This window comes from Fringilla coelebs (genome assembly GCF_963513975.1).
Source record: "Fringilla coelebs genome assembly, chromosome: 28".
NCBI lineage: Eukaryota > Metazoa > Chordata > Aves > Passeriformes > Fringillidae > Fringilla > Fringilla coelebs.
Genome location: NC_140054.1, coordinates 5,494,594 through 5,510,002, shown reverse-complemented (window position 1 = coordinate 5,510,002; position 15,409 = coordinate 5,494,594). Strand labels below are relative to the sequence as shown.

Here is a 15,409-nt window from a genome sequence, read left to right as displayed (position 1 = left end):
TCCTTGAAGGAAACTCTCCGAGAGATGTGCTTATGGAGGTGCAGGGTGCGGCACCGGCTCCACCCTCCTTTCTTCACATGCCTGTGACAGGACAAAGATTTAGGGAGGCACCAGCAAGAAGAGAGACTGGAAACTCGCAGGACTTGGGGCCAAACCCTTCCAGCATCAGCTTTGTGCATCAAGCAACTGGTGGCAGGATGCTGAAGGCCACATGGTGGTTGTGACAGTGGTCCCAGCCTGGCAAAGGTATTGGGGCCACAGCCCCTTGAACCACACACTTGTGGGGCATTCACAGCTTGGCCAGACCCAAGGGCACCTTTGCCCATGCTGTCACCCCCAAAAGAGTGACCAGCAAGCAGCAACAGGCTCTGAAACACAGCATCATCCCCTCCTGCTCCTCCTGGAGACCCCTCAGAGCAGGCAGAGCCCCCACGGCTCCATGTTCATCCTGCTGCCATCCATCCTGCATGGGCAGCAGGAAGGGGACAGCCCAAATTCACACCCTGAGGGCACGAGTGGCAGTGGTGACAGCAGCCACCAGCCGCACCCAGGGTCTGTCACTCCAAGCCTGCCTGTGCCAGGAGCAGGGGACAGACAGCTCAGTCCCCAAGGATACTTTCCCAGTGGAGATGCTGCAGGGGAAAAGCCTCAGGAGCTTTCTTCCCCAGCACCCTGCCACCCGTGCTCAGCACGAGGTTGCCCCTTGCCGAAACGACCATGCCCAGGAGCCACCAGGATTTGGGGTCCACTGAGCACCTCAGGTCCCCCCACCCCGCTCCGGAAAGGGGGCGAGGGCACACTCACACACTGACCATTGCTCCGGCTGTCCCCGAGCTCCCCCTGCAAGCCCGGCCCTCCACAGCGAGCCTGAGGCCACCATCGGAGGGTGACACCGTGGTCCCACCAGCTCCGGTGCCCTTGGCCGGCCGGTCGCTGCCGTACCCCGAGGAGCTCCGGGCCGCGCTGCCGCTGAAGGAGGAGGGGCTGCGGGAAGCCGGCAGCCCGTGACCATCTCCCTCCCCGGCCCCAGCCGACGATGGCAACCCCGAGCTTCTCCCCGCGCTGGGGTTTTCCAGCTGATCCACCATGGGGGACGGCGTGGACAGCTCGGACACGGTGCCCGGCTCTGCTGCGGAGGAGCAGGTCCAGGCGGCGCTGGAGCTGGGATCATCGCTGCCTCCTTTCCCCCAGGCATCCAGGGCGCTGCCGGCCTCCGGCTCCCGCCTGGCCGCTGCCTCCTGGCCGGAGCCGGCGCTGCCCGGGGACAGGAGCGGCCCGGCACGGCCATCGGTCCCTGCGCGCAGCGGCAGCAGCACGGCCCGGCAGCTGCCGCTCCTCTGCAGCTCGACCAGCCGGCTCACCGCCTTCTCGCAGTCCTTCTCGGCCGGGTTCTCCAGCAGGCGGGCGATGACGGTGGTGCCTTCCTCCCGGGAAGCTCCCGCCACACCCGGCCGCTGCGGCTCCAGCACCAGGCGCGCTTTCTGCACCTCCCCCTGGAAGCGCTCCTTCACCTGCACGATGATGCCGGGGTGCAGCGCCGCCGGATCGGGGTCCCCGCCGCGGGGCCGGCTGCCGGAGGGCTCCTCTCCTCCCTCCTGCCCTGGGGCTGCCTGCGACTTGGGCGCCTCCTCATCCTCGGCCACCTCCAGCGCCGGGGGCTCCTCCTGCGGGGCTGCCTCCGGCATCGCTCTCCTCTTCCCTCTCCGCCTCCGTTTGAAGCGCACCCTTTTTTTGGGAGACAGCGGTGCCTTCCCCACAGCTTTTTCCTTCTGCTCTTTAACGCAGCCCAGCGAATTCCCCATCTCCTCCTGCTCGGTGCCGGCAGGAACGCAGCTGAGCGAGTCGCCGGCTCCCGAATCAATCCCGACCCGGGCTTCATCGGATCAAACGCCCGGCGCGCAGCGCTCCGCCGGCTGCCCCTTGTCGCCGTCCCCTCCCGCCAGCCCTGCCGCCACCGCCGCCGCTCCAGACAGCCATCTTACAGCCTGGGCGCTGCGAGAAGACAAATTCAAAGCATCTCACTGCAGTTCAGAAATCACTTGACCTAAAAGCAGAGGGAGCGGGGATTGGCTGCGGCGTCCTTCTCTCCAAATATGAGGTAATTGGAGCACGGCCCTTGCCAACACAAACAGGGAGCAGGAATCAGGCAGCGGAGCGAGGAGGGGAGTGGGAGAGGGTGGGGAAGACGGGGATAAAACACAAAACCTAAGGAAGGTTGGCAAAGGTAGAATAAAGGAAGGGGTGGGAGAGAAATGGGAGGGAAAAAAAAAAAAAAAAGGCAGGGAGGAGTCAGAGTGACTCTGCATGCTCGCCAGCCGGCTCCGGCTCCGCAGGGCTGCTTCTCTCCAGTTCGGAAGGTTTGCTCCTTAATTCTTAATTCCGGGAGCCCCAAAAGCCCAACTCATGTGCTCACGCTGCTGCCAGGCTCCCCCAGTTTGGGGCACAGATGGGCACAGAGGTGCCCTGGGGACCCAGCACCGCTCCAGGGAGCCGCTGCCAGAGGGTCCCAGCAGGAACGGGAGCGTGATGCTGCCCAGCCCAGTCCGGCCCCAGTCCTGCCTCTGTCCTGTGGCTCCTGCCCCAAACGCCTCCCGAGGCAGGGGTTTGAGGAGCATGGAGCACCCCAAATTTGCCTGCCAGCTCAGAGGGACCAGGGTAGGGTAACACACACCAAAAGTGGGGCTGAGACAAAAATCGGGGAGCAGGGGGCATAAAGATGGGGGGACTGAGCTCAGCCCCAGGAAGCAGGGAAACATGCAATGAGGAAATGCTCAACGAGGAAACGCTCAACAGGGAGCAATCCAGAAGATGACTAAGGGAAACCAGCGATCACAAGAGCTCCCAGGGCACTGGGAAAAGCCCCCAGGGCACCGGGGCACCCCCCTCACCATCACCACACCGGAGCCGGCAGAGCCTGAGCTCCACACCAGCACCATCCCACCCCAAAGCTCTCCGGGGCTCTCCCAGCCGCCTGCCCCCAGGCAGCAGCACCGGGACACTGAGGGAGATTAAGAGGTTCACAATGGAGCTACAACCCCAGAAAAAATCCCGTTAGTGCAGCGGGAGCAGGATGCACAGGCTGGCCAGCACCCGCCCCGCTCCCGCGTCACCCACCCTGTCCCCCACGCCAGGGTGGCAGTGTCCCCTCCCAGCCAGGCATGGAGGGCACCCAGGACCTCCTGATGTCCCTCTCCTGCAACAGAAGATGCACCAGGGCTGGGTGACAAGGACAATGGGGACAAGATGCCACAGCCAGGGCCCCACGGAGATGGCAGTGACTCATCAGCATCCAGAGCCTGACCCCGGCTGCTTCCCAGGGCCAAAGCCTGGGAAGTGCCTCATCAGCAGCCTTACACCCAGCTCAGCCCCCAAAAGCCTCTCCCTGAGGCACTGCCCAGCCTCCAAAAATACAGCCTTCCAGTGCAATCTTCTTTAAGAGTCTCACAGCCAGCACAGTCCTGTCTGGAAGATGCCAGCAGGGATCAGGCAGGGAGCTGGGATACAGCAGATCCCACAGAGCTGATGCCACATGGCCAACGAGCTGCTGACAGCAGCACTGCCCAGCAAACCCCAAATGCCAACTCACTGAGGGCCACACGTCACCCCCCTGAAGCCAGCAGAGCTACAGTTGAATAATTTGAAGCTACCAAAGACCCAAAACTCGCTTTTCCAACAGCATCTCTAGCACACAATTGCTGGAGACAGTCCCAGGTCAGGGCACTTCTCCCATCCCTGTGCTGTCACCCAGATGACACATTCCATTCCAGTGAAAAGTCCTGAGGCTGCACTGACCACCCAAAGGGCCAGGAGTGCCTTGGGATGACAGCCTGTGGCCCCTTCCAAATTTGCTCTTTTCCTCCAGAGACTCCAGCTGAGCAAACAGCCACGGCCAACAACCCCGGGAGGCCACAGCACACAACCCATCATTAACGATTTCATTATGCAAATGACGAGGGGAGGCTGTTGCAGTTCTCCCAGCGTGGTCTCCATGACACTGCCATGAACCTCCAGACCCCTCCATGTGCCGACATCTCCATGGAAAATGCAGAAAAACAAGGATTCCACTGCCTGCCCCACATCCACGGCAAGAAAATCCCATGTCCTACCTGGAAGTGGAGGATGATGGTCCAGATGAGCCCCAGGGTGAGCTTGGGGTTGCCATCTGTGATGTCATCATTGCGGATATTCACCAGTTTCACCTGGGAAAAAAAGCAAACAGTGTTAAAGTTTCCCATCAGCCTCACCCGGAGAGCAGGGGGACACGTCCCCCCCACACTGTCCCCAGGGCCACCCCAGGCACTCCAGTGAGGAGCAGGCACACAGGAAGATCCCAGTGCTTCCCAAAGAGGCAGAGATGCCACCTCATCTCCTGGCTCAGGGAGGATTTTTCCATGTTTCCAGCACTCTCCATCCTGAAGTGCTTTCCCAGCACTTAACGGCTTTACTTCAGCTCACAGAGCAGCATCCCCAAAGCCCCGAGCACTGGTGCATAATTGAACAGCTACAGACCACAGAGAGTGGGCAAAAAGGGGATGACCAAGCTTTAACTCCAGCCTGGGCTCAAAACCAAGCTCTAATGAAGGCAGGAACTCCCTCACTCCTCCCCTGGGGGAGTCCCCTCTCCCCAGCACTCCACGGGACCCCATGGATCATCCCCTGGCAGGAGTGTCTGGGGTAAGATCCCAGCAAGGCCACCACACTTCAAAGGAACAAAGCTGTTTCATCCAAGTGGAGAAACAAGTTCCCCAGAGCCCTTGGCAAAATGTCTCTATCAAGGAGCTGAGGAGGAGGGGGGCTGGAAGCAGGGAATGTGCTCAAATTTATTCCATGCCCTCAGGCCAGCAGCGAGGGAGAAAAGTCTCTGCTTCAGCATGAACTGGTACCATTTATCATCATCATCATCATCATCACCTTGGCATATCTGGGAGCATCACGGTGGGGAGAACCTGACCCAACAGGCAGAACAGGACACCCAGCCCCTGGGGCTGTGGGGGTTCCACCTGCAGAGCCAACAAGTCTGGGGATGCATCCCACTGCTCCAGGCAGGATGTGCCCAGGGCTGTGCAGCTCCCAAAAGCCCGCTGGAGAGAGCCTGTCCTCCAGAAACTGGGGGATTATAAATCCATGCTGAGATCCAGAGGAGTGCCAGCCCCGAGGTCAAGGCTGTGTGGGCTGGGCAGAGCCAGCTGCCACATCACCCCAAAAGTTGGTGGGAAGGCAGGGAGGTGCCACAGCCACCCATCCCCACAGCAGGGATCTGCCAGGGAGCCCCAAGGGAGCCTTTTTGAGGTGCAGAAAAGAGACATTTGCCAAGCCCTTCTCAGAGCTGGGGTCAGGTCCCTTTTTCACAGTGGTTTTTGTGTGCCAGGGGTGGTTCCCAGAGGCACAACACCCACGGGGAAAATCCCCCTGCAATCCATCCTCCATCAGCGCCACAGAGACGGGCACACCCCAGCACAGGCTGCTTCTCCCCTCCTTCCAAAGCCTCAGACAAGACAAAGAATGCACAGAACCACCCAGCTCTGCTGGATGAGCTTTTATCAGCCCTCACCTGCCGCTGCTTCAGGAAATCCAGGGCAATCTGCACGTTCTGCAGGCGGTGGAAGCGCATCCGCCCCTTCTCACGTGGCTGCAAGACACAGGCAGCACTTTTAGGTCAGGCTGCTCGTGGGGCTGGGCTGGCAGCACCCCACATGCACTGTGACCCCCCCTGAGAGCTGTCAGTGCTGCTGTGACCCCCTGTGCCTCCCACACGTCCTGCTCTGGAGTAAGTAAGGTCATGGCTATGCACAATCCTGCTGGAAGAAGGTTAAAATGCCCTGCTGGGAGGTGGAGGTGGGAAGATGCTGAGATGCAGACCTCTGCTGAGGTCCTGAGGATGTGTACCCAGGCCTGGCTCAACCTCTGAGATCCCAGGGCAGGATCTTGCCCAGCTCATGGACAGCCAGACAAGCTGGGAAGAGGGTTCAGCAAAGAGGTGGACTCAAACAGGTGCAGAGTCCAGTTTGTCCAGGTGGGAGCAGAGGCAGGACAGGGGGACTCGGGACAGGGGGACTCAGGACAGGGGGACTCGGGACAGGGGGACTCAGCACTGCAGGTCCCCACTGATGGCAGAGGAACCCTGACCTCAGCATCAGCCCCTCCAGCTCTTCTCACACATGGCAGGGGCTGCTGCTCCAGGTACCTCTGAATCCCTTGGGAAGGGGCACATGAGACACCCTGGGCCTTGCCCATCCCTGCTGGAGCTGAGGGATTTCCAGAGGTTTCCATCAGCTGAGCCATGGTCAGGAAAAGGGGATGGGAGGCTTTGAATCAGCAGGAGCAGGAGGAACAACACCCAGAATGAAATCCCAGCCTCAGGATAAGGAATCACCGGGATGTTCATGGAGCCACAGGAGCTTTGGGTTGGAAAGGACCTTGAAGACCATCTCACTCCAACCATGGTGGGGGACACAGCCCACAGCCATGTTCTGAACTGCTGGGACACCTCTGAGCCACCTTCCTGTTCCAGCCTGAAGGGAAGAGCTGTCCCAGCAAGGGAGAGCTGTTTTTGGAAGGGGAAAATCTGTCCTTGCCAAGGGGAAAATCTGTCCCTGCAAGGGAAAATCTGCCCCTGCAAGGGGTAAAGCTGTCCTTGCAAAGGGAAAAATCTGCCCCTGCCAAGGGAAAGAGCTGTCCCTGCAAGGGGAACACCTCCAGGGCTGCAGAGGAGCATCAGGAAGGTGCTACAGCCCGCTCCAGGGAGGTGACACTGCACAAGGGCATTGTCACCCCAAGCACAAGGGCTGTAAAACACCTCTGGGCACATTCTGGGCTCTGACCCTCAGCTGGGGCTGTGCTGTGCTCGCTCCCACCCCAGTCAGTCCCATGCAGGATCCCAGAAGGTGCCCGTGCCCAGAGCCTGTCCATGCAGTGCCAGGTGTGTGCAGCCCCCACACGGCCCCGAGCAGCGTGGGGGGACCCGTGGCTGTCCCCTCCCGCCCCGTGGAGGGGACACATGCTGTCACAGCGGGGGGGTGGCGTGCCCTGCCTGCAGGCTGACCCCGCAGTGCCCACACGGACAATCCAGAGCCTGGGAACACATTCCTGCTCCAGCAGAGCACCCAGGGCTGGGTTTTATCCCAAACCCTGCTGAGATGGCACTGGATGATCTGGTGGCACTGGCAGGGAGCTGCTGCTGTGGCTGGGGCAGGCTCAACCTACTTCTTCATCATCATCATCTTCCTCCTCCTCGCTGCTGGCACGGCACCAGGCCGGCGCTGTCACCAGGCGAAGGCTCCACTGAGCTGCTGGCTCTACAGGCTAAGGAGGATGGGGAGGGTGGCACGGCAGGGACACAGAATGGAAACCAAAATGTGACACCCAGGCACGAGGAGAAACAAAAAAAAAAATAATAAAAAAAAATAAAAGACAGCAACAGGAGAAACACCCAGGCAGGGGGAGAAATAAAAAGTAAAAGACAGCAACAGCATGGGGTGAAGGTGGCTGGGTCCCCAGCACGCCCTGGGTTCCAGCACTGGAATTTCCTCCTGGTTTTGGAAGCTGAGGAGCAGGAAGCTGTCTGGATCACAAGTGGAGTGATCCAAGTTTTCAGCCCCCGCAAAATCGGGTTTGGCGTCTCCGGAGGGTACGGAGGGACGTAGGAGATCTTTGCCCAGATCCTATTTTTGGGGGAAACTAAAATAATTCCTGCTGTGCTATGGCAATGGGGATCTTCCCAGAGCTGAGGGAACGTGTCAGTCAGAGAGGGAAGAGGAGGAGGAGGAGGAAGGAGGGGGAACTCTACGATGCTCCAGGCACCAGTGACTGCTACAAACCCAGGAGCTGAGCACGAGGCAGGAGTGTCACATGTGAGATAAACTGCTGGGCACGCTGCCACAGAAGCAGTTTTTGGTCAAATTCTGCTGTTATCCATGATTTTAAATATGGAGACCCATCTGGAAGGTGAAGGTGTGTAAAACTTGGCAAGAAGAGATCTCTACCCAAGGCACTATAATCAGGCGAGATACCAGCCTGGGGGACAAGGGTTTGAGTAAAAATAAATAAATAAATAAAAATACAGTGATAAATATAATAATAAAGAATAATATTCATGATAATAAAAGAAACAATGACAGATATTTGAAACTGAAATCATGGGGTGAGAAAAGACAGCTGATGGCTGGGGGGGAGGGGGAGCAGGGAGAGGATGGAGAAGGTTTAGGGGGACCCCAGAATCCCTGCCCAGCCCTGGGGACTCACCAGCTTCACTCCCGACAGCACTTCCAGGAGGGAGATGAGGTTGTGACCATCTCTCAGGTCTTCATAGAGGTCATTGATGTGCTTGCGCACCTGGGGAGGGGAAAAGCCATCAGTGATGCCAAAATCATCACCAGGGAAAGCAAAATCACCACCAAGAAAAGTAAAATCACCACCAGGAAAAGCAGCCTCCCCCTTCCCAAAGGGCCTGGCAGAAGCTGCTGCCAATTTCACACACAAAATCCAACTGTGACACCATCTGCACCCCAGGTAACCCCAGGATTCAGTAAATCCCCTAAATTTAACTTCTCACTCCTCCCAAAACACAGCTCCCACCTGGCAGCAGAGCAGCTTTCCATGGGCACCAGGTGCAGCCTCTGCTCCCCCAGCACCCAGAGATTGTCCTGGAGTTTTACCCACTTGGGAATCCCTGGATGTTTTCCCCCAGCAGCCTCAAGATTTTTCTCTGTTTTTCCCTCCTCTGTAAGGTTTAGGAAGCAGCCAAAAGCTTGGCACAGAGCTTTGCAAAGCTGGCAGGAAAACACAGCTGGGACACCTAGTGCTCAAACCACTTTTTTCCTTCTTTTTCTTTTTTTTTTGGCAAATGGAGAATTAATTAAAACCCACCCAACATTAACCAAGAAAGCAGGAGGCACCTCGTGGTGCCATGTTAATCCTGCTTAATAAACTTTGGATCTTGTCTCCACCCTGGAGCATCCTTCAAAGGACAAAAATGGCCTGGCAAGGGGATGGGAGGGGGGATTCAGGATCCCCTCCTTTCCCCCAGGATGCACAAACCTCATGTTAAACAAGGACCAAGTGCCCAGAAGAGAAAGGTAATAAAAGGGCTGTGTGGTGATGCTACAGTGCCCTCCAAAGGCTCCAGCACATTTCCAGCACATCCAGCTCTGCTCTGACTCATGTGAGCATTCAAAACAGTGCTGGCATTAAAAAAGAAACTTAAAAACCCTTAGAAAGGCATTTATCTGCCAGTCCTGAGCTACAACAGACACAGGGATGGTCATTTCAGCGGCTTCATAACAAAATCCGTGACTCTTACCTTCATCAAGTGTTTATTGACCCATTTAGTGAAGGTTTTCTTTTGGACTCTGTCCCGTTCATCTGTCAAAAGGAGACAAAGGCAGCTCTTGGTCAGTGGTTCTTCTCATGCAGAAACTCAAACGACTTTGAAATGAGGGGAAGAGACAGAGGGATTGCCGGCGGTGCCAGCGCCGATCCCGAGCGGGCACAGGGAACAGAGGCAGCTTATTCAGGGAATGCTGCGGGATGTGGGGCTCCAGCAGTGCCCCCCGGGCAGGGAAATGCCAGGCAGAACAAAATACACCTTTTTTTTTTCGGCTGAGATTAAGGATACTTAAGGAAAGCAGCGTGGGTGACTGGGATAGGTACAACCGGCAGCACCCACCTCGCCCAGAGGCAGCACAGGGGGGTTTGCCCGATTTTAGGAGGGTGTCCCCCTCCCCTGCCCACTCCTGGGAGGCTTTAGGGTGTTACATAAACCCCCAGATGTCCCGTTACAGGCCCGGCGTGCAATTAGCAGCTTATTCTGTCCCTGTATTTTTGGTTCATTGGATTGCCAGGATTTAATGTTTATTTCTGTCCCACAGCTCAGCCCTGGCCGGACACTGGGAGCTCTGAGCGCTGCCAGGACAGGGTGACAATGTGGGTGCCATCCCCAGGGGTGGCATGGGGACGGGGTGGGAGGTTTGTGGTGATGTCAAGCAGCGATGGGGGAGCTCTGGGCAGGCTTTTTGCTCCGTGAAAAAATGACACCAGAGGAAAAACACAGGCAAACAGGTGAAAGGAGATGGTCCCACAGGGCAGGGGGGTCCCACTCAGCTCCCCAGGCAGCGAGGGGGGCTCAGGGCAGCCCTGTGTCCAGCAGGATTTAACAGCATCACCTTGGAGCACAGAGAGATCCCCCATGGCACACAACCCTGAGCACTGCACCTCCAGCCCAGAGGACCCCATGGATATTTCAGGAAAGGACGAGCCTTGCTCACCCAAACACATCTCTGCCATCAGGGTCTGCCAGACAGCAGCACCCCTTCCTTTGGTTTTAAGTCAAAAATAGAGAAAAAGGAACAAAAAACCCAGCATCTCCCAGGCCAAGCTGCCCAGGACAGCCCCAGAAGCCCCTCCTGGGACGGGAGGGTCGCTGGGGGTCCCTGCACAGCCCCAGGGACCCTGGGGCAAACCTCCCCCTGCCTCCATCCCCGCAGACTGGAAAGCACCACCCAACGTTCTTCCTCTTCCTCACCCACCCTGCGGCTTCCTCGCAGCGCACCGCAAACACGTGGCACAGGGTGACACAAGCGTCGCCTCCCTGTGTCCCACTCCTTCCCCAGGCCACGGCACGGAACCAGGTGCCAAAAACTGAGGCTGAGCCACATCCACCCTCACTTCCCATCCCGCCAGCTCCATCCCCGGCACGGCTCGCAGGAGCCCCGCAGCTGCCGGTGCCCGCCGGAGGAAGCTGCGCCGCTCGCTCCCACTTTTGCTTTTTAGGGATTTTCCTTCACCAGACCCCTCCAGAGCCGCGGTGCCGCGTCCCTTCCCCACTCCGGTGTCCGGCGGGGATGGATGGAGGGATGGATGGAGGGATGGATGGAGGGATGGATGGAGCCCGTGTCCCCGGGCAGGGGTACTGACCGATGCAGCACATCCGGCACACCAGGCAGGCGCTGAGCCGCCGCTTCTCCCCGGACAGGAGCCGCCTCTCCATGGCCCGGCCCGCACGGCGAGCGCTGCTCCCGGCAAAGCCGCGGCACCGGGCGAGGGTCTGCCCGCAGCTCCCGCTCACCGAGCTGGCCCCGGCGGCTCGGACGGATGAGTCCCGGGCCGCAGCTCCTCCCACCGAGGCACTTCCTACCCCCGGTGCCCCCGGCAAAGCGGGCAGCGGTTCCTCCTCCGCGGCATCGCCTCCGACCTCGCACCGCTCCCGGCTGCTCCCAGCTCGGCAAAACCCTCCCGGCGGCCCCAGAGCGGCTCGGAACGCTCCCAGCAGCGAAAGGGCAGAGCCGCTGCTCCCTCCGCTCCGCGGGGACGAAGCGATGCCGAGCGCGGCGCGGCTCCCGCAGCCCGGCGGGATCGGGATGCGGGCACGGGCTGGTCCAGCAGAGCCGGGCACTGCCCGCCGGCCCGGCTCTTGGCTTGTTTTTCCTCGTCTTGTTTTCCAGTTAATTGCACCAGGGACGGGAGGGACAATGCCGGGCTGTTCTCCGCGCTCCCGCCCGCCCGCCCGCGGCTTCTGCCCAAATCATGTCCCGGTGCCGGCGCTGGAGCTCGGCACGCGGGGAGATAACGGGGCCCGCCTTATCAGCGCCTCTCTTCCTCTTCTTCTAAATATAATCCCCCTGCAGCCCTTCTGCCGGCTGCTGCCCCGGCCTGGAGGGCGAGAGGAGCCGCGCTGCTGCCTCGGGGAGGTGGGAGAGCGTCCCCGAGCATCGCAGGGCACAGAGGATGGATGTCACCATGGATGTCACCATGGATGTCACCGGGTCCCGCACGGACAGCCGGCAGCCAGCCGCCTCCAGCGCTGCATCCCAGAAGTGCCCACAGCCCAAAGGCTGCTCCACGAGATCCCTCTTCCCATGTCCTGCAGAAATGGGGGTTTTCCTCTGGTTTTTTTTTGCCCTGACTCAACTCCTCCTGGGTGGTTCCCGGGCTCTAACCAGATTAAAGCTCCCCAGCCCCGGGCCCGTGCTATCAGCTGAGCTAATAATAATGCTGGTTACTGCTTACTAACAATATTAAGGCATTGCAAGCTTATCTCTGCCCAGCTAATCTTTTCCAGAGTCACCCTGACAAATAACTTGTTGCAATCCCCCCCATGCTCGTCCTCTCCCTGCTCTAGCAGAGGTTTGCTGGCCCCAGCCACCAAAACCACTCTGTCACCATCCAGGGACAGTCAGCAGAGGCACGGCAGGCAGGTAGGGCTGGGACAGAGGGAAGATTTTGGGGAAAAGGAAAGGAAAATCTGTCCCACTCCAAAGAGAAGCTAGTGGCAGGAAAAGGGACTGCAGAGCCTCAGGTGCCTCACACAGGGCACGCAGTGGCAGTGACACAGGGAGCATCAGCAGCAAGCAGAGACCATGAACAGGATCACACGTGGCTCAATTCCCTCCCCATCTCCTCTCCTCTCCCAACACTGCTCATCAGAGCTCAGCTCACTGCATCCCCAAAAACAGGGACCCCAAAGGAGCAGGGGCACTGTGGCACAAACCCCCACAAAGGCTCCAGGGCTGTTGGGGGCTGCACAAGGGGAAGGTGAGGCCTGGGGGGTTTTTCCTCTGCTCTTGAACTCACCTAGCAAAAGGAAACAGGGAAAAAACCACCCTGCCCCACAGCTGCTGGGGCACCAGCTGAGCACAGACAGAAAAACTCCCACTCCCCATCCCGCTGGACCTCAGCATCCCCAGGCACTTTCCATCGTCACAGGGATGGCTCCCACAGGTGCTGGGTGCCAGAGAACCCCCCCAGCACCAGCACAAGGCCCTGCACAGACAATTCCCTTCCCATCTGCCTGCAGCAACCTCTGTCCTGGCAGCCTGCCTGTCCCCAGCAGCTCCCAGCACGTCCGGCCAGGAGCTGCTGCTCCCCCCCAGATCTCTCCTCCATCATCACCTCCATCCCTGTGTGCCTCCTCCTGCCTCAGGCTGCTGCCAGAGTCTAGCCCCAGCCCCAGGAACCAGCAGGATAAAAGGTGCCTGGCCAGGCACCATCCCTAATCCCAACCCTGCCCCGGCACTCTCCATCCCACCAACACACGGTGCTCCCTGGCACGGCCTTTTGCCATCCTTGGGAGGGCACCAGGGGGTTTTGTGCTGCCCACCAGCTCCTGGAATAAAGTTGGGAAGTGGTTCCCTAACTTTCTCCTGCTGTTAAATCCAAAGGAACACAGGAGACATCAGACAGGGCACTGATCTCACAGAGATCGAGGATATCTCCAAGCCCACGCCCAGGGTGAAAATGGGATTAAACAAAAGCCAACCATGGGGTAAAGGAGGGCTTGGTTACTTTAAAAAGCCAAAGCTGCAAATTTTTAATCATTTAAACCCAGAGTTTTCCCTTCAAAACAAGCAAAGAATGAGAACGTGCAGGGGGCTTTTTGAACCTTGGCACTTCTGAGAGGGGGGATATACAAAAAAATCTGGCTGGCTGAGGAGCACAAGGTATTTAAAACATGCTGGCTGCCAACTTGAGAGCTGACATAATCCATCATGACAACAGAGCCAACAGGGCAGGATTTACAGAGCCTTTCACCCAGGGAGAGGAAACGGAGCCTGATTCAGCCTGGAAGAATGCACAAGAGATACCTGTGGTGGAAAAGTATCCAACACCCAGATATTTAATGAGGGAGACACCTGAGATGTGGTGATGCAAAGGAGAGCAGGGCAGATGCTCAGCAGGGCTGGCTGAGCACCACAGAGCAAAAAACTTGCTGCAAAATGATTCTGCTCTTCCAGGATTGGGCTTTACCTTCACTTTTCTGGGGAAAAATACTGAAAAAAACCAGGTTTTGAATATACTTGCTGCTTGCAACACTGACTTCAGGATTTTTTCAAAAAGGGGTAGATTTGGGGGTAGGGGGGGAACATCCCTCCAAGTAGGATGAAGCAGCAGGTCAGCACGGGGAAGAGATAGTCCAGTTGGGAAGCATCCAAGAGGTGCCCAAATGGAGCCAAGAACATCACTGGACAACACTGGAGATTATGTAAGTGGGCAGGTCAGCAGCAGGAATTGCAGCGGGGCTGGGTTTAGTGGGTGACAGGGTGCATTCTGCACGACATTTGTGCAATTCCCTCCCACCCTCCCTCTCTCCCCAGCAGCCCAGAGGGAGAAAGGAGGAAGCGGATCCCAAAGCAGCATCCCGGGCAAAGCCTGCAGGCGCTGCGCGGTCCCGCCCCTTTGCGCGGAAAAAAGGGAAAGAAAAGAGGGAATCGGTCATGGACGCGGGGAAAGGGCCCCATGCGGAGGCACCGGCGAGAACGAGCACGGCTGGAAAGAAAGAGCGAGGAATCAAAACAAACAAATCCCAGGGGGAAGAGGTCGGGACGGAGCAGGCGTTACCAAGTCCCCGTCTGGGGCCTGGAGCTATCCCACACCCCTGTAACAAATCCTTGCCCTCCTTGAGCAGTCATGTGCGGGCCCTATTTTGGGAAACTGAGGCAGGGTCAGCCCCAGCTGCTCGGAGAGGCCGTGCCAGCTCCGGGAGAAGCTCCCGGGGCTGTTCTTGCCGGGGCTGGGAGCGGAGGGAGTCGCCGCTGTCACGGGCAGGGGTGGGAGCCAGCGGGGCAGAAGGGAAGGCAGAACCCCAGCCACGTGTCGTGGGACTGTGCCAGACAAAAAGCAGCCTCATCCCCCCTCATCCCACTGGCCCCCAGCCCCACACAGGCCGACAAGGGGTGGTGAGGCCAAATTTAGGCTCTCACACCTCTGTCCCCCCTCCCCACTCGGGTTCAGAGCCCACTGAGCCCTCCCCGCTGCCGTGTCCTCCTCCCTCCTCCCCACAGCCACGCCTGTCCCTGTCCCTGCCGCTGCCACGGCTCCTGGGGAGGGACAACAACCCGTGCCGGGTCGTGCCGGCCATTTTAGCGCTCCGTGCCCCCCCGGCACCCCCTTTCCCTGCCCCTACCTTCCCTGCTTCGGCTCCTCCAGTACAGGACGCCGGCGATGCCCAGGACGTGGCTCAGGACAAAGGCGGCGGGGGGCAGATAGGAGCTCTCCGAAAGCGGCATCGCTTCCTATTCCCGGCCCCTCAGCCCGAGCCTGGCTCCGGCTTTCCTCCTCCTGCTGGAGCCCGGCATGGCCGGGGGGGTCAGGGGATGGATGGATGGATGGGTGGATGGATGGGGGCTGAGCCGCTGCCTGCAGAAACTTCCCAAACTCCGTGCGTGCGCCTCTGCCCGCAGCTGGCTGTGTCCTGCGGCGTCCCCGGAGCTGGCAGGGCTTGGGACAGCCAGCGCCGCTGGGACTGGGAGATTTGGGAGCTCCAAGAGGGGGCGGGTAAAGGGAGAAAAGCGAGCGTCAGGCCGGCTCAAACATCTTCCCTCGGAGTTCTCGCGGCCAAACTTCGTCGTCCCCCCCCTCCTTCCCTTCCCCGCTTGCTGGGGAGAGACGTCATCTCCTCAATATCCATTCCCAGCCC

General features: G+C 59.0%; 1 protein-coding gene across 8 annotated transcripts in view; it reads right to left on the bottom strand.

Annotated features, from left to right (window-relative positions):
* Positions 1 to 15,409, bottom strand: part of MACF1 (microtubule actin crosslinking factor 1) — a 131,661-nt gene that overhangs the window by 96,716 nt on the left and 19,536 nt on the right. For 4 of the 8 annotated variants that reach the window (XM_084222734.1, XM_084222740.1, XM_084222737.1 and 1 more), the window contains exons 1-6: positions 14,897 to 15,239; positions 9,299 to 9,360; positions 8,242 to 8,331; positions 7,204 to 7,302; positions 5,552 to 5,629; positions 4,107 to 4,199 (exon numbers count right to left, since the gene is read on the bottom strand). In XM_084222734.1, the coding sequence (XP_084078860.1) occupies positions 4,107 to 4,199; positions 5,552 to 5,629; positions 7,204 to 7,302; positions 8,242 to 8,331; positions 9,299 to 9,360; positions 14,897 to 14,999 (525 nt within the window). In that variant the 5' untranslated portion in view covers positions 15,000 to 15,239. Of the gene's footprint in view, positions 1 to 4,106; positions 4,200 to 5,551; positions 5,630 to 7,203; positions 7,303 to 8,241; positions 8,332 to 9,298; positions 9,361 to 14,896; positions 15,240 to 15,409 lie in introns of those variants that run through there. The other 4 variants (XM_084222739.1, XM_084222741.1, XM_084222735.1 and 1 more) reach the window with 3 other exon arrangements.